This window comes from Cyclopterus lumpus, chromosome 18 (assembly GCF_009769545.1).
Source record: "Cyclopterus lumpus isolate fCycLum1 chromosome 18, fCycLum1.pri, whole genome shotgun sequence".
NCBI classification, from domain to species: Eukaryota; Metazoa; Chordata; class Actinopteri; order Perciformes; family Cyclopteridae; genus Cyclopterus; species Cyclopterus lumpus.
The window spans coordinates 8,231,577-8,249,959 of NC_046983.1; the positions used below are offsets into that span (position 1 = coordinate 8,231,577).

At 42.9% G+C, this 18,383-nt stretch overlaps 1 protein-coding gene across 4 annotated transcripts; it reads left to right on the top strand.

The window, feature by feature from the left end:
* Positions 1-1,698: 1,698 nt before the first annotated feature.
* Positions 1,699-18,378, top strand: acap1 (ArfGAP with coiled-coil, ankyrin repeat and PH domains 1). 4 transcript variants are annotated; one of them, XM_034557608.1, is made up of 23 exons: positions 1,699-2,298; positions 4,554-4,611; positions 6,782-6,901; positions 7,145-7,198; positions 7,338-7,396; positions 7,772-7,955; positions 8,413-8,457; positions 8,582-8,677; positions 10,731-10,805; positions 10,935-11,047; positions 11,218-11,269; positions 11,405-11,505; positions 11,625-11,736; positions 11,919-12,127; positions 12,238-12,307; positions 12,491-12,585; positions 14,078-14,271; positions 14,567-14,611; positions 14,803-14,978; positions 15,162-15,271; positions 16,040-16,150; positions 16,251-16,312; positions 17,758-18,378. In XM_034557608.1, the coding sequence occupies exons 1-23, from the start codon at positions 2,246-2,248 to the stop codon at positions 17,853-17,855; spliced, it is 2,292 nt and encodes a 763-aa protein (XP_034413499.1). In that variant the 5' UTR covers positions 1,699-2,245; the 3' UTR covers positions 17,856-18,378. The 4 variants fall into 4 exon arrangements, 2 of the variants coding, with proteins under 2 accessions (XP_034413499.1, XP_034413498.1); XR_004611520.1 differs by having other exon boundaries at positions 1,723-2,298; positions 16,251-17,412; XR_004611519.1 differs by lacking the exon at positions 1,699-2,298 and adding an exon at positions 3,028-3,093 and having other exon boundaries at positions 16,251-17,412.
* Positions 18,379-18,383: the final 5 nt, after the last annotated feature.

Genomic DNA, 18,383 nt, shown 5'->3' on the forward strand with positions numbered 1-18,383 from the left:
TTGTTATGACCACGTGCTTCAACACCCCTGAGTATGAGTGATTCGCCAAGCCTGTACTGGGCTGTCACTGTTGGGAGGAAAGGTGCCTTAGGTGATACATTTGTCTCCCAATGTGCATACATCTTTCTCAAACAATCTCCGAATGTTTCGATGCCAGCCAGGCCTTTATTTTGAAAGATGTGCGAGACCTGAAACTCGGTGCGGTTTGACACTTGGACGGACGCGCAGGGAATCTCCTGTCAAAGACAAACAAGAAGCTGTCGAGCAGCCAAGTTGTATGTCGCCCGAGAAGCGTTTTAAAACTCTATTAGAGCCGACTGTCTGTCTCGAGTCTCTGATGCCGCTGCGCTCACGATGTGCGCCAAATACGCACACGCCCCCGTTGTTTTTGTTTGGCGCAGCGCTGCGCTCTTGACGCTCCTGCGCGCTCTGGGAAGGCGGCAGATTATTTTAGACATAGTGTAGTATTTTTTGACGGACTATATCGGTACATTTTAAAGTTGATAAAAAAAGTGTATTAGGATTCCTCGTGGGTTCTTCCCATGCACAGTTTGTTTTCTTTACAACAACAACTTTGGTGAACGGCACGCTTTTAAATACAGGGTATTGGAAATCTTTTTGTCCTCAGAGAATATTTATTTAACAATTTATTTTGATGAAGCAATTTAGCAACACAACAGACATCACTACGCCCTTTCCGTGACGTCTAAGATGTCATATCTGAGATTTCCTCTCATTGGCACACACACACACACACACACAGAGACGAGTCCGATCAGGGCGGTGGTCAGTGAAGGCACCACGGTACTGTTATCCTCTGAGAGATAGACCAACAGAGGAAAATATATAATCTGCAACATGAATCAAAATGAAGGAAATGTTTTCAGATGAGCTGCAGTAACTGTTAATTACCAGAAGGGGGGGGGGGGGGGGGGGGGGGGGCTATACAGACAGACAGTTAGTTGCATTATGTAGTTATCATATATGCATTGCAAGATGATGTAACACGCAGAGACCCAGTTGATCCACTGTATTTACATCTCACTCAGCAGTCAACCAGTTAAATGTTGCCCAACACGTAGTGGGTTGTTTTGTCTCTTGTAGGACCTGGGAATAATGGAAGCCTTTTTCTGACAGAATAAAATGAACAAATACGGTCAACATCACGTGCCATTCACTGTGGAAGCTCATTGCTGTCTGGGCGGCAATGAGCTTCCACAGTGAATGGCTTCATTGGCAGAGGGTGGCCCACAGCAGCAGCCTTCCTCACACCTCAGACAATAACAAAGAAGAAGAAAAAAGGTTGTCAGACAAGAATACACACCCAGTCTCTCTTCATGAGAGGCACACAGTTCACTGAAACTAAAAAAAAAAAAGAAAAAAAAGTTGGATACACGAACAGCAGAAACCCAATGAAGGGGGTCGGGGGGTCGGGGGGGGGGGGGGTATTCCACATAGCCAACTCTACAGCATGATATCAAAAATCAGATTACATGTCATTAACCTCCATATTTTCATATGAATCACCAAGTAGATTCAGTCTATAATTTATATTAGAGACGTTTTAGTCTAACCTCTCATTTTGAGCAGTGTTGCTTCTTCAAAACCACAATTTGCCATGACTAATAAACCCGGAAATAGAGAGAATGGGGGTTGGACCGCTTGAGAGAGAGAGAGAGAGAGAGAGAGAGAGAGAGAGAGAGAGAGAGAGAGAGAGAGAGAGAGAGAGAGAGAGAGAGAGAGAGAGAGAGAGAGAGAGAGAGAGGGCTCTCTGGGGGAAAACACATCCAATCAAGCGGCTGCCTTCTGATTTAATCTTATTCATTTGGGAATATCGATCCGTGTCGATCAGTAAGGATACTTTTTATTTTTTTGAGGAAACTTTTCTGCATCATCATCATCCTCCGACACGAGGACGCGCTCGACTTTCTTTCTTCTTCTTTTGTTCTTCCTTTGTCGGATAAAACGCCAATAACGCGGCTGACTTCTCATAAGTGGTGACAAGTCGTCTCGGGGCTCGGATGTGCGACCGGGGCACGCGGTGTCCCTTCAACAGAGGCGAGCTGCGCGAGGAATACAAATGACAACGCGCAGAATGAGTCAAGCTGCCCGCCGCCGTGGAGCCTCGAACCTGAACGTTTAGCGTCGTCTCGTACGCTGCTGTCCCATTCCGGCTTCGAAGAGGAGTCAAAGAAATACCGTAAAGTGTGTCGTGTGGTCTGCCACCGCAACCATAGGCCGAGGGATGACCGTCAAGCTGGACTTTGAGGAGTGTTTGAAAGACTCTCCTCGCTTCAGGTGAGAAGTCCACCTGTGCGTCAGTGCTTTATGATGTAGGGAATTAAAAAAGGGAGATTTGACTCTTCAGTCCCAGCTGCAGAAGTTAGTTAATTAACCTTCTGGAGTTTGAAATAATGTTATAGAAAAACAAATGATATGTCCCCATAGGTTGTAAAATGTGTCCTTATTATATTCCTCAATGGAGGTGTTATTGTTTGTGGACTTTCAGACTCCATGCATTCAGTGTTTCTGAGTCCCTCTGAGATCTGAGCCATGCATGTCATTGCAAGTGTTTGGGGGGGGTCAATACATGGAATGAGACTCCATGCAGGGAGAAGTTGCTGCTCTGGGTCACTGAAACACAGGAAGCTGACATTAGCCCTATTGTCACTCAACATCTCTTAATAGAAACATGTCAATCAAGTTCGACTGATCGATTGCACACATTCATTTCTGCTGCTCACTGAATTCTGGCCCCCTGTGAGTGACTTTAAGCCTCATTTTTAAAAAAAAAGCCTGTAAAGTCCCTGACTATGCTGTCAGTGTGGCTCTGCTACGGTCTCCTATCTTTCTACACAGCGTCCGTTGTAACCAAAAGGGAAGTGTTGCTAAATTGGTTTTGCAAGCAGCTCAAGAGAGCGTGCTGCAGAATGCGGGTGTGCCCTGATCTTTTGTTGGCATCCCGCCTGAGTCACAGAGGTTGATGTCGTCTCTTATATATTTCCACATTGAGTCTCGGCCTTTCTTTGCCAGTACTGAGTTCATGAGGCTTCGCACAGTGGTGGAAAGTTTGAGCTGTGCGAGCTGCATTCGGTGAGGTCTCGTGTCAGGCGGAGAGGGAAGGAACAAGGGGGGAAAGAGAAGGAAAGTTATCTCCTATATAAACACGGTCAATCGAAACGGATAAGCCGAGAATGTGAAAGACCGAGGAGGATGAAAAGATTTTTTTTAAAAAGCTGTAACTGACAGCTCGGGGACAGGCACTCAAATGTGCTGCCTCCTGTTGCTAGGTAATGGTGAGGTGGGAGGGCAACAGGAAGTGTGGCGAGATGTGCTGAGGTGATCAACAGGGTAGACAGGAAGTGTGTTTTCTGTGGGGAGAACGACGGCGGAAACTCTGCTTTGGCTGCTTTCTTACACTCTGACTGACACTAAGGATGCACAACCCTTTTTAATGAAGGAATCTTTTTGATCTTGCCTTCATCTTCTCCTTTCGTTCCCTCTCTTCAAGCTGACCTCAGACTTTGAATCAAACATCCCCGCACTAACAAACAGAAACACAAACAGTTACTGTGTGTCGAGGCACTCGTCTCTTCTCTTTCCACTCACTCGTTCTCCCCCTCCTCCCCCCTCTTCTCTCTGTATCTCTGTACTGTTGGTGGAAGGCAGCGGAAACCACATGGTTGAGCTGTTGGTTTGAGAAGCGACGAGAGGCAGAGAGAGAGATACCGACTGTTGCGTCGAAGGCCGTCAAACTAGCCATGCACAGGACGTGTAGAGGCGCTTCTGTGCGCGGGAGATGTTCGAGAAGGCCGACTCTTGTGCTCAAAAACACAATTTAAGGTTTATTAATCCATAACCGCGTCTGAATATTTGTTGGAGGGCCCATTCTGCAGGCCCATGCGCAACCTCGATATGATCTAAACTCTGTTCAAACATTTAAATGTTGTTTTAAAATGCTGTTTAAGACCTCAGGTTTTAAAAAAAACAACATAATTCTTAATTACAATCAAGTGAGTGTGAAAATAATTGCTGTCATGAATGCCGTAGCTTCATTGTTGCGTTAAAACAAATGGAGTCTTGTATGGATTTGTATTTGAGAGCTTGAGGGAAAATGTTGTTTTGGGAGGAGGGGGGGGGAATCTTTTGTCGTTTTGATAAAGACATTATAGAGTTAAAGCTGAGGTACACGCTTTACTTTGAACCCTGAAAAATGTATGACATTTCAATACTTTTCATACACTTATTTTAGTTTGAATAATAAGACCGTTGCAGCTCATGTTTATTTTTTATCATTGGTTGTTTTTTTATGTTTTTAATGTATTGATTGATCAATGTAATTTTTCTATTTAGCAGGGACAGTGCACAATGCTGTTCTCATCTGTAGTCCCCTGACAGATTTTACATATATTATTATGTTTCATTATATATATATATATATATATATATAATACTAGCACACTGGGGTTCATGTGTTACTGAGAGTAGATATATAGCGACCTTTGACCCCAAGCTATGGTTGTGAAATTGTGTACTTTGTGTGTCTGTTTCAGAGCTGAAATCGAAGTGGTCCAAAGCGATGTGAGTGAACTCGAGACACGACTAGAAAAGGTGAGATACATGCACCTCCTCCTACGCACACTTCCATGATATCAGAGTGAGTCAATGCTCTACTTTCAAAAATGTTCCCTCCAACGTGCACAAAAACAGACACGCACAGACACACACAGGTTTTAGTGTCTGTTGCACACATGCTCTTCATGTGAAGAGGCAGTGGTAGTTGAGGTATTTTTCACCTGACTGTAAGCAGGAAGTAGTTGCAGGTGCTACTTCCCCATCGTATTATCCTACCATAGGGAGAACTGCAGTTTGTTCTGCTTCGATACGATAACGTATATTCCCCATTCCATGTTTGCATGGATACGACACAGTTTCAGATCTATTCATCTGATAGAGAGGTCACATGCTGTGATTCGGTTCCTTGATAATAATAATAATAATAATAATAATAATGAAAAACAATATGGAAATATACCAGTAGTTTAGATAAAGTTCTTGGTTCATTTAACTTTACCTGCAAGGCATCATAAAAGTGAGTGATTTATGAGTGGCAGCAGGGAGATGCATTGATTTAGATAAAAAAAAACTGACTGGGTTCAAACCCCTCAGGCTGTTTTTATTTGCTTTGTGTGCAGAAGAAAAACAGCTGCTCATTAGCTGAACTCTGACCTCTGACAAAGACAGAAAGATAAATGTCCCTACTTGTATGAGTGTTGGACTTTTTACATTTTATTAAATAAAGATATCTTGCTTGTCTGAAAAATATTAAAACGATTTAAAGTTGAAAGAAAATCCATATATATATATTATATATATATATATATATATATGTGTGTGTGTGTGTGTGTATATGTATATGTATATGTATATGTATATGTATATGTATATATATATATATATATATATATATATATATATATATATATATATATATATATATATATATATATATATATATATATATATATATATATATATAGTGTGTGTGTACTTTGACAAATCAAAATGTCTCAAAAAACCTGTTGGCCCACAGTTGCTTTTCAGATAACGGAAATCTTGGATAAGCTAAAATAAACTGTGGTACACTGAAGGTGCTGGGAATAACAAGGCCATCAAACATTTCTAAAACTTCAGCAGCACAAGAACAAAAGAGTCATAAAGTCAACAACGTCAAACAGAAATCTAGCTTACATGGCAACAAGTATCTGAAGTTTGCTGGCATTGGCTAACATTAGATACCAGAAGCTACGTGTCACACCAGAGCAGTCGAGGCAGAAGTGGTCAAACCTCTGTGTCTATTGCATCGAGTAAGAAAACACTTTATAATTGGGAAAGAATGAGTTAATTCCTCTTTTAAAAGTACTTAGCCATGTCACTTGACAGTACATTTGTAATCAGGCGCATTACGTTGAAACACCTTTTGTGGAACAATTTCCAAGGCTGCAGTTCAAAGTGTATTAAACCAGGAATTTACTTCAAGTATAACACATTGTTGTGTTATATTGTTACATAGTTATTATTTCACCACCTCGTTTTTGGCTTCATTGTCCACAATGTTACTATTTGCCAAGTTACACTCTCACTCTTCTCTTCAGGGCCGTTCAGCGCCACGTTATGCTGCAACCAGCTAGCTAGCTTTGTTTGCGGCTAGCCACACTAGCAGCTAGTGGAGCGGTTAGCAGCTAAAGAGACAGATATTTCCCTAAGGGAGTTAGTAAAGACCAGTAACGAGCAAAAAGAATTGTGGCCATTGGATTTATATACGTAGGGTGGCCAGAAACATGTTGCTCTATGTGCAAATGTTAGCTAACAGCAACCTGAAAGTTATGGATGGGACATGTGTAGTACTACTCCCTTTAAATGGCGTTGTAATATTGTGTCTGTAATATTGTATGTGCCGTTACAGTTTATATCTGTACTGTAAAATCTGTGAAATATCTGGCCTCAACACATGTCTTTTTTTCAGATAACATAAAGTATTCAAAAGTAAAAAGTCCAGCTTTTAAATCCAGTATGCAGTATATATTATATAAAAGTAATTACGCTCTCCTGGAATAACATCAGACTCTGACTGTTTCATTGCTTTAATGCGTGGACTCCTGGAATAACTCGTTATGTTTAATTGTTCCTGCTGAGTGTGGCCCGTCGTTGGTCACCTCAAGTCTTGTTTGAGTATTCAGGATGAATCTGACTCTGGCGTTTTCATTTCTGTGTCATCCAGCTTGTGAAACAATGCCATGCCATGCTGGAGGCAGGCAGAGTCTACTGCCAGACCAGCAAGAGCTTTGTGAATGGCCTCCGGGATCTGGGGCAGCACTGCTCTGGGGACAAGACGATGGAGGTGAAAGAAGTCCCTTTTCCACTCGCAATTATGTCACATTTATCCAAAGAAAGTGGTGTTTTAAAAAAAAAATACTTTTAAGTACACCTGTAAGGTACTACTTTAATCTGATCCCTTAAACTGTCAAATTTGACACAACATGGGTTTGAATTAATGAAACCAAATACACTGAACTGGACTTAGGAACCCAATCTGCACTTTAACGACGAAACAGAGATGATTGTTAAAATGTCTGTCCTGCAGGAGTGTTTGGACAAATTTTCCATAAAGCTGTCTATCATCTTGGAGGCTCAGGGGGTGAGTCTGTCTGTCTGTCTGTCTGTCTTATCAGCTGCAGTATGTGGTCAAACAAGGCTGCAGCACCTTGTGGGACACATTTGACATTTAGCAGTGATCAGTGCTCATTGTGATCGCTGTCTCCTTTTCCCTTTTTTAGGATGTGATTGAGACCACACAGAAGTCCGTCAAGACGAAGCTGCAGAACTTTGTCAAAGAGTCAGTGAGCTGCTTTCTCATCTAATCTGTTAGACGCACACAGCCGCCTTCTTCAGGCTGAGTCACCCCTCCTGCAAATCAGCCAACCATTGTTGGCACACACATAAATAATATTAAAGGATTATGATCCTTCGTTAGACTTCCCCTCAAACTCTGTCTTGCAGTCTGCTCTTATTAGTGGGAATGATACGGTGGATTAGATTAGAGAGGATGTCTCATAGCATGTGACAAAAGTAATCAGCTAGAGTTTTAGCCAGTGATACATTTTGAATGTGGTTTACCCCTCTAAGCTTCCAGTATCCTCCTTTTTATTCGTCAAATAAAAGTGGAATACTTGCATAATTTCCCTCTTTTTCTTCCTTCCCTGTCTCGCAGAGATGTGCGTCGTTTCAAGGACGTGCGCAAGGAGTTTGAGCGCGGCAGCGAATGCCTGGAGGGGGCGCTGATGAGGAACGCTCAGGCCCCGCGGGGGAAGCAACACGAAGTGGAGGAGGCGAGCAACGCTCTGCTCAACGCTCGCAGGACCTTTCGGTCTGAGGCCCTGGATTACGTGCTGGAGGTGAGTAAGAACGACGACGTAAACAACCTCCTTTTTTCACTTTGTGTCGGGCTACAGGAATACAAGACGCTTTGGACTCGCCGTGTTTTGGCTTGATTGGCTGTTGTAATCGTTTGTACATCTTTATTTTATTTTCTGTACGAATTCCTTCCCTGCTTTCATAACAACGGGCTTGTGAGGAATCAAATGTTCCAGTCTGCCAAAAGAAGTTTTAAAAGGGGAAAACCAGTCTCATAATCAGAGCACTCTGGTACCAAAAACAGCCTGGACAAGACGTACAACGGCACATCTAATTATGGTTGGGCTTTAGCTGCTTTGAATGATAACGGGTTTGCCTTGGGGCTTTCCTCCAGGCCCTGTGGCCGTGACTCCCAGAACTTCAACTGGCCAAAGAGGTTTTTTTGGGTTATGGAAACACGAGCACCGTCTCAAACCACCGCTTCCTTTTTTGTTTCAGATTAACGTCATTGAGGCCAAGAAGAAGACAGACATCCTGATGGCAGTGAGTTCACGTTGACCTATTTTAAATGCATGTTGTTGCCTTTCGTAAAAATGCGGAGTCTAAATCTGTGAAAAATGTATGCATGTAAGAGCTTTCTGAAACACATCCTCATGCTTCCTGTCAGATGTTGTCACTGATGGAGGCCCAGGCACAGCTCTTCCAACATGGCCACCAGTCTCTCTCCGAACTGGATGAGTATCGACGGAAGTTGAACGAAGAGGTAATTGCTTGTTAAGGCCTGACTGATCACTTTCTACCGGTGTATCATGTGAGCTAACAACATCTTGATAACAGAACAGGCTCTGTACGACTCTTAACTAAATGACAAACAGCTTGGCAGGAAAACGAGACAAAGCATATTTATATAATAAATCGGCGGATTTGATTTGCCCAGTTGTCATGGAAATGTAGACATTCATCGTCGAGTGTATTTAAGCAATTAAAATAACCGCCTCGCTCACAAGGTCCCTTCAGAAGCTACTCTTGAGCTTTTGACCTTATTAAACAATATTCCTTGAGCCCTGTGGAGGTTTGACTACTGGAGAGCAATGTTTAAATTGTTCGTTTCAACATACACGGATGCAGAGGTTACACAATTCAAGTTTCTGAGCTTGGCAGGAAGAAAAAGCAAAGTTTAACAACACGCAATGTGGCTTCTTTTGTGCGTGTTTTGTTTTTTTGTTAGGACTTTTCTTTTTTTATTAAGAAATATTGGATGGTTTGCCTCCTCTAGCTTCCATGGACTAGCAGACATGTGTTACCTTATCACAGTAGGGAAGGCACAGGTGGACTGGATTACTTTAATGGTGGCTCAGTTCCAATACGTGTCCCAGTGAGCTATTCCAGTGAACCAACCTGCACAGGGCCTTCTCAGGGCCTCCCCTACATGGAATGCAGCTATCATCACTGTAATTAATTACGCCTGTGCTTTTCATACTCGATGTCAACATGTCTGCTGTGAAAAAGGTCTATTGTACAAATGAATCAGTCGGAGGTGACCACAAATGTTAATTCCAGCTTTGCTTCTGCTTTTATTTGCTTTTGTGTGCAGAAGAAAAAACGGCTGCTCATTAGCATGAACTCTGACCTCTGACGAAGAAACATAGATAAATATCCCTGCTTGCATGGACTTTTTTTATTTTATTATTTAGATAAATAAAGATAGTTGAGTTCTTGGCATCTTTCTAAGGCAGGAGTCACACAAGATGACATCACACTTTCATCGTGACAGGAAAAAGTGAGCAACAACAGGAAAGCGCGTGTGTGTGTGTGTGTGTGTGTGTGCGTGCGCGCCTGTGTGTTCCTGTTCTTTTAACTTTCCACACTGTAAAAAAAAAACGTTTCGCATCACCACCTTGAACATCAGCAGGATTATTGTGTTTCTGCTAAATTAAAAGGATTTAAAACAGGAAAACGAATTTGCCGGTGTTTAATATCCGACACTCGCTCTTCGCTTCCTGTTTCAAGAGGAAACGATAGGAACAACAACAGGTAGATGAGAGACGCTGCGTTCCAAACTGTTTCTTTTTACTTTTTAGTAAGTTCTGCAGTGTCCGTTGCATGCAGCGAGCATAAAACTACTTGTCATAATATTGCACCTGGATACAGTAGGACATCCTGGTATTTTTGGCATACTGCATGTGACGTTCTATGTATTGCGACAAACCGATTGAGGAGAGAAACTACCAGCGGTGCTCTTCAGTTTGACACCGGATGTAGGAAAAGGTTCAACACTTCCTAATTCCCTTTTCCTAAAAAGCAAAGATGGCGGGAGTGAAAGCCACTCTGAACTTTCTGTTTATGTTGGAGAGGAAAGGGAAAGGCCTTGAGTTCAGTGAATAGACAGAAAAGGCAATAACTATAATATGCACTAATATAAATGCATAGAGATGCATGTACATAAATCAAAATCCATGCAATTTTCAGAACACTAATATTTTAATTTTCTAAATCTTTTACCTATTTCTACATAAAACACAAACAAAACGTTAGCCTTACCAAATGCCTTAAAATTCACATTTTCAATTCATAATTTAGGATTTCCATACATTATATCTATCTGGTTAATGTGTTGTGAATATTGAACTGTGTTTTTAAGCCCCATTGTCGATAAGCAGCCTGCTGATGTGCCATTGATCCCTTAACCTGTTCCACTTTGCTGAGTAAAACGGCAAATCAATAAATGTATCGGCGAGTTTAATATATTATACATAAGAGCTCTGTTATGAGTGGAATAATGTACATGATTTAATAATCAATATTTGTCTCATTAGCACACTCAGTTTGTCCTAAATTCTGCCCGAGAGAAGAGAGACATGGAGCAAAGACATGCTGCAATAAAGAAAAAGGTAACGCATTGTTTCAAATGTCCAATTGGATGCTACTGTTTTTTAAACCACAATATTAAAATACAGTAATAGGCCATTAACACTAATTTAATTTCTACTAAGTTACTGTTTTTTGCTAAATATTTCCAGGACGTGTCCTATGATGACTCGATCATGGATTTCAACGCTGCCTCAACGAATGGGATTGCCATGGAGGGATACCTCTACAAGAGAGCCAGCAACGCCTTCAAGACCTGGAGCAGGTACAAGTTCACCCAGAAGGCTCTTGCAGAACAGCTGCATTGTCTTTGTGCTTCTCTCCCTCCACACTAAAAGTACTCAAATGTCCACTGTGTTGGAAAATAATGTGTGTGTCTCTTCTATATAAAGACTTAATCCTCGACTCTATGACCATTTTACATTCTCCCTCCAGGCGTTGGTTTTCGATTCAGAAAAGTCAGCTGGTGTATCAGAAGAGATTCAAGGTATATTTGAGATAAATGTCACTATTTTTAAAATGTACTATTTTTAAATATATTTAAAACGAGGACTTGAACAGCCAAATAAAGGACACCCATGTGCATATAACATGCGTGGTATGACCTGCATGCGTATCTCAGGACCAGCCGACAGCTGTGGTGGAGGACTTGCGTCTCTGCACAGTGAAGCCCAGCGCTGAAAACGAGAGGCGCTTCTGCTTTGAAGTGGTCTCCCCGTCAAAGTGAGTATGTGTGGGAGAACACGCGTACGTGAATTTAATAGGCGTTAAGTGTGGCGACGAGAGCGTCAATTCTTCGTGTGTGTGTGTGTGTGTGTGTGTGTGTGTGTGTGTGTGTGTAGGTGTTGTTTGTTGCAGGCCGACTCCGAGAGGCAGCAGCAGGCGTGGATCAGTGCCGTCCAAAACAGCATCGCCTCAGCCTTTCAGGAGCACAGAGACGATTCACACAGCCCAGTGAGGACACACACACACAAACAAACACACACACACACCATCTTCCATACCTGCATTTTTTTCCGTGGGAGTTTAATCCAAGCAGATACAGAGGAAGTTGTGTGCCTTTGTTCGTCTTCTCATTCGTGTGTGTGTGTGTGTGTGTGTGTGTGTGTGTGTGTGTGTGTGTGTGTGGTTATCAGAGACAGCGCTGCAGCTCGGTGTCTCTGAACAGTTTGGGAGGAGGGGGAGGAGGAGGAGTGGATCAGGATAACAAGGGCTGCAAGGCCTTGGAGGAGGTCCAGGCAATCCCGGGTAACAAGAACTGCTGCGACTGTGGGGAGCCTGGTCCTGATTGGGCCTCTATCAACCTGGGCATCACGCTTTGTATCGTCTGCTCAGGAATACACAGGTACACACACGCACACACACACGCTTTTACACACACACACACACACGCACACACACACACACACACTTGGCTTGAAACCTTAGCTTTTAATTGTTTCCTCCATTTAACAGGAGCCTGGGAGTCCATTTCTCCAAAGTACGCTCCCTCACTCTCGACTCCTGGGAGCCAGAGCTCATTAAGGTAATATGACATTTTAACTGCAGCAGTTACACAACATGAATATTGCATTTTCTGTGTTAACAAGAAGTCCTCTCAGTTAGATGATCATGAAATAAATAATAGTTTACTTTAACTAAGCTCTCCAAATAAAGTAACCAGCACTGAAATATATGACAGTATTTATTTTCCTTTTTTTTTTTTAAGTTGATGTGTGAATTAGGAAACACAGTAATCAACAGGATCTACGAGGCTCGGATTGATGAGCTCACCATCAAGAAGCCCCACCCCTCCAGTCCCAGGTACAAAGTAAACAACACACAGTTTACCCTTCATAGCTAGTACTACGATGTCCTATCTGGCTCTGGAGGACAATGACCTGGGTGATGTCATCAGGGGTCTCTTGGCTTTGGCTTTTGGTGTCCAACACTGAATCGTTTGAGTTAAAAGACACAAACCTGATTTTTCTGGGAATTAAACAAGGAGCCAAAAAGTAAAGAATGCACAAAATTATTTATTTATTATTTTCAATCCACAGTCTGAGACTTTTTCCCCAAAAATACCTCAAATTAGGGTATGTCTCAAAGTATAATAATATATCAGTATGCTCATTGGACATATTTCAATCAAACACTTCTTCTTCTGTCATATCATCTGTCTCAACTTCTGGTGGCCAAATGCGTGTGCGTGTGCGCGTGTGCGTGTGTGTGTGTGTGTGATTTAAGGCCCAACCACATTTAAGCCATAGTGTTGACGACAAATCTACTAAAATGGAATAAAATAATTCTGCTGAAGGAAAATTAATCCTGGTTGTGAAAGCAAAAGACACAATTAATAATATGGAGTCAAATTCATGGATGTTTACAATTTAGTTTGGTGTGTTATTATTATTATTATTTAACTGCTTTGGGTGTCATGTGCCTGTTTCCTAATATTTGGTCCTCCATAATTTGACAACACTATGCACCTTTACTACCAACTTTCTGGCCTCCATTCATCATAAATCAGCAGAAATAAAAAGAAAACTCTTCATCTCCTCCTGCTGTCATATTCATGTCATTACATAACGGTTTAATTCTGCCTATTTGTGCATGAACGATGAAAACTAACTTGGCGTGAATCGACTGTCCAGATCTCTGAAAGGTTTACGTGTGTTGAGAAAATCTGTGGTTTCGGTTGCTGAACTTCAAACATGTACCGTCTGCAAAGATATTTGTGGATTTACAGATTAATATATCGGCCGCCCACAACTCTCTTTTGATTTCCTGTTCTCCTCTCTGTTGTGTCGCAGCAGACAGGAAGTCCCGCAGGTACACGATACAAACGATTAACATTGCGACTGAAGTGCGTTCTGCAGCATGAGCTTTCAGTTTTGGTCCTGTTTGGGCTTATGTTATTAGATCATTATTGTTTTTTTGACTTGAAATGTTGCTTTTATTTCAAATTCCTTATACCAAAGATGAAAATGGATTTCATTGTTTTTAAGTGGTACTCAGCTTGCGTTTGTGCTGTAATTAAATAATGAAGAGAGGAGGCACTAAATGGAGCTCTTTTTAACAGAATTTATGACTTAATTAAAAGACACTGAGCACCTCGGGGGACATGTGTGAAGCATTCTTGTCTCTCAGCTGCACAAGCATGTTGCGGAGTCAAACTGAGAACAAGTAAAACCAGAAACATACCGACAAATACAGCCCTGCATGTCTGCTTTGATTGTTTTACTGTGTGAGATGAGAGTTCCCTCTCATCTCGTTTCCTTTCTTTCTCTCTGATCTATCCTTTCTGTCCCTCCAGAGGAGACAAGGAGTCGTGGATCCGATCAAAGTACGTTGAAAAGAAGTTCACCCATAAGCTGCCCGAGACCGGCAGGAACCCGCTGCTGAGGCGAGCCAGCGGCAGGAGGAACCGAACCGACACGCAGGACCAGGCCGTCCAGCGGCCGCCGCTCAAACCCAAGCCGAACCGAGCCACTCTGCCTCGGGTCACAGGTGAACACCGAGAGGCTGGACTCAGGACTGACCCGTGAAGATCTAAGAATGTAGCTGGTTGTCGAGTAGTTCATCACTCTTCGTACTCCTGCTGATGTCAACAAAACAGAACACACACGTACACACGCACACAATCCCCAAAGTTGGTGATCCAGCAAAAGTTGCTAATCCTAAGGGCCTAGTCAGCTGTATTATGTGTGCGCACTGTTGCAGTCAGCAGGATAAACCCGTAATCGTGGATCTCTGTCTCTGTCTCTCTCTCTCGCTCTCTCGCTCTCTCGCTCTCTTTCCTCAGGGCTGAGCCCCAGTGACCTTGTCCAAAAGAACAATGCACACAAAGGTGAGATAAAGATTGCACACGGGCACCCTGATGTGGACGTCTGGCCTGAGCTTGTGCAATATGTTCAACATGGACTGTCAGAGGAGCTAATTTTTTTTTGTTTCATGAAGAAAACAAATAAAACAAATCAGTGAGAGTTATCGAGTTTTCAACTTGACAAAAAGCAAAGTTAACCCTCGTGCTCTCCTCAGACGTTGACGAAGAGGAAGAGGATCTGAGCGGACTGCACCCCGGGGCGTTGTTGTACCGCTCGGCAGCCCTGCAGAACTTCCCCGTCATGGCGGACGCTTTGGCCCACGGCGCCAGCGTCAACTGGGTCAACGCGGCCGAGGAGTCCAGCACGCCGCTGATACAGGCGGTTTCAGCGGTGAGGAGAGCATTAAACTTGATTTGAGGGTTTTGGCCTCTTGACCTCTCCTTTTGTCCATTTTGGTGTTTACCTGTGTGGACAGGGTGAGAGAGTAGGGGCGGTTCAGAGCAGATCATGTAGGTTGTGTGTAAGCTGAAACTAGACGAGTGGCAGCTCATGCGTTTCCTGTTTCCTGTCCAGAATGCGCTGGCAGCCTGCGAGTTCCTGCTGCAGAACAGTGCCAACGTCAACCAGACAGACAGCAATGGAAGAGGACCGCTTCACCACGCCACCATCCTGGGTCACACCGGGTAGGACACACACACACACACAATTTATTCAAAATGCAGATAAAATGGAGATCAATATTTCACTATTTGTAGCTGTACTGCTTATCAGAAAGTCTGTCCCTCATCTCATCTGGGACAGATTACACACTTCTGCGTGGAGCACAAAGTTTGGAGCACGATTTGACATCATTCAAGAGGAAGTTCTATTTTTAAAGTACATTCAAGAATGAAATACAAGAGAACAAGACTCCCCCCCCCCCCCCCCCTTTGATCAAATTGTTACACGAGCTAAAGTGCCACGGGTACTTCATTCAGGAATTAAAAGTCCACTTTTTGCACTCGCTTTTCGTTTCCTCTTCCGGAAGAACCCGAAAAGATTTGGAAAATGTGTCAAAAGATGAATTTAATAAGGGGTTTATGGAGTTGCAAGGAAAGAATACATCCAAAATACACATTTAGTTGTATATTTCACAACATTGCCTATTTGTGGCTGTAGATTTCTCCTAAATTCATAAGTATATGAAATATCAGAAGGCTATATATGTTATTTCACTGAAAATAATTGGTGTGCTGTCCTCGTCTTTCCTTTTATGATATGTATTACTTAAATGTGTACCCTATTCACCTGTTAATGTTGTGCCGGTCTGATGTTTGACTTGGTGAATTAAAAGGGTACTAAAAAGACACACAAAGGAAAGCAGGGGGTTACCCGGCTGTCAGGTGGTCAGATTTAGTGTTTATATGGGATGCACACACACTCTCACACACTTTATCGCTCTGCTTTCCCAGGCTGGTTTGTCTCTTCTTGAAGCGAGGAGCCGACTACAACGCCAAAGACAAGACTCACAAAGACCCCATCACTATTGCCGTGGACACCGCCAACGCTGACATCGTCACTTTGTGAGTATTTATGGCATGAAAAAAAAAAAACCTGTTGCGCATGACTATGTAAACCGGTTCACAGCAGCGGCTTTTCTAATGGATCCTCTCCCTTTTTCAGGCTGCGCATCGCCAAAATGAACAAGGAGATGCGGGAGATGGACGGAGCGTTTGGCCAATCAGGTCAATCGGGGGGGCAGGGGTCTGGGGGTTTAGTAGTTGTGGCAGGAGGAGGGCGGGCCCACACCAGGAAGAGCCTCCTGGCTCTCAAGAACCACATAAGTGGCTGGGCTCTGGGGGGTCAAAATGATTAGTGGGGGTAGAAATCAGCCCGGGACAAGAGACAGGCAGCGAGACTGGAATGAGCCTGTTTTTGGTTGTAAGCTAGAAGTGTTTTTGTTTGTTTTTTGTCAAGTCGTTCAGCATCAGGAATCACTGGTTCTGCAGTGGGACAGTCTCGAGGTCACGAGTGAGAACCGATTTGATTACATCAGTGAAGACAGGAAAATGTCATGTGGAACTAAAGTTCACATTGCACTTTGAATAACTAACGCACATCATCCTGCACTTTGAAACACACACACACACACACACACACACACAATCTCCGCGTCAATACAGAGTGCTGCATGCGGGCGTTTCCAATGTTGTATGACAGAGGTTTATTTGTATGACAGACTTACATCAGGCCTGTGTTTTTTTTTTTAATAATGTATATTTGTGATATTGTTTTATACATAGTGTGTACAGTGTTCGGGCTCCAGATAGTTTTTATTGTGTTTATGTGTACTGGCCATGTTGTTTTTCCCGTCCAGTTATGTAAGCTAAATGCAATGTCTGGTTTGGTCCTCAGGGACGATTTTATCCCGCTATTCTGTGAATAGTTTGAACTCTGTTTATATATTACGTGTTTGAATTCATCAGAATTTCAAGAGCTTTGTGCTGCAGATCTCGAGCTTAAGGTTAACGGCGGGTTGTGTTTGCATTTTGTCATTTGGCTCCTTTTCAAGCTACAAAGTCCATTCTTTCATGATTGTCCCTAAGTGGCTCTTTGTCTTTTTAAGTTCTTGTGTAAGCTGTTTTTCTATCACGGTTTCACTCATGAAGGAATGGAAACGTGATGCTTTTTGTCTGCTTGAAACAACTGCTGGTCAGTATTTGACGTGCTTTATCACTGTGTGTCTTTTGTTGTGTGCACTCATGTGCCTTTTGCCTTCTGCCCGCTGAGATGTCCAGCTGCTCTCAACTGCTTGTGCAGTGTGCCACCTACTGCAAACTAAGAGGTAAAGTGCATGTGCATGCCCCGATGTGTGTGTGTGTGTGTGTTCGTGCATTTATTTGTTCAACTGCATGCCTCTCGCTTCTTAGGGCTACGACTCTAAATGTGTTCAGGAAATAGTTGGTGCAATTACAGCCATTACAACTGAATGCGTCCTCTCCCAAATGATGCGGCTTTTGATGAGAGATGTTGTGGCTCAAACACAGCTGCGCCTCATTAGTAGAGAGCCAAGAATTTTAAAGTCAGAAGGGGATGGCCTTCATTTAGGAATGGATTCTTAAACGTTTGAAGCTTGTAAAACTGTCACGCTTTAAGGCTCATGTCTTCTTCTCTGTTCTTTTTTTTCCAGGTGATGAAACCTACCACGACATCTTCAGAGACTTTTCACACATGGCCTCAAACAACCCAGAGAAGCTCAAGCGCCGCAGTGCCGACCCCAAAACCTAACCAGCCCCCCCCCTCCTTGCATACCTTCAACCGCGTATATAGACAGCGTGCTCGTATCCAACACACGGGCACGCACACGCACACATTTGCCCTGGCTACCTGCCACGTGTTCGGTCATAGCTCAGCTGGTGTTGACTTCAGAGGGGAACGAACGCTCCAAACAGTGAATTCTTTGTGCGAACGTGTCAGACCAGAACAATTGTGTCCAAGTGGGAACACTGTGGCAGAGTCATGAGAGCAGCATGCGGCGTCTCTATGTGCAGCAGAGGGTAACATCACTTTGCCGAGATTTCTTAATTAAATGTGGTGAATCTGTTGAGGATTTTTTTATTTTTTAAACTAAAAAGGGCAGTTTCATTTTTGGAAATGGACATAATTGTGGCAAAGATTAATTGAACTCTTCCATCAAATTGTAATGTACACAGTACATTTTTTTTTAAGACCTTTTTATGGGCCGTTTTGTTACTGTGTGGAGGTACTTGATTTGTATCATGATCAAATAAACTACGATACAAAAGATGCATTTAA

Coding starts and splice junctions, on each gene's coding strand:
- acap1 (XM_034557608.1), top strand. CDS start 2,246: ATGACCGTCAAGCTGGACTTTGAGGAGTGTTTGAAAGACTCTCCTCGC. Junction 8,458..8,581: donor AGACAGACATCCTGATGGCA/GTGAGTTCACGT, acceptor GCTTCCTGTCAG/ATGTTGTCACTGATGGAGGC. Junction 12,308..12,490: donor GGGAGCCAGAGCTCATTAAG/GTAATATGACAT, acceptor TTTTTTTTTAAG/TTGATGTGTGAATTAGGAAA.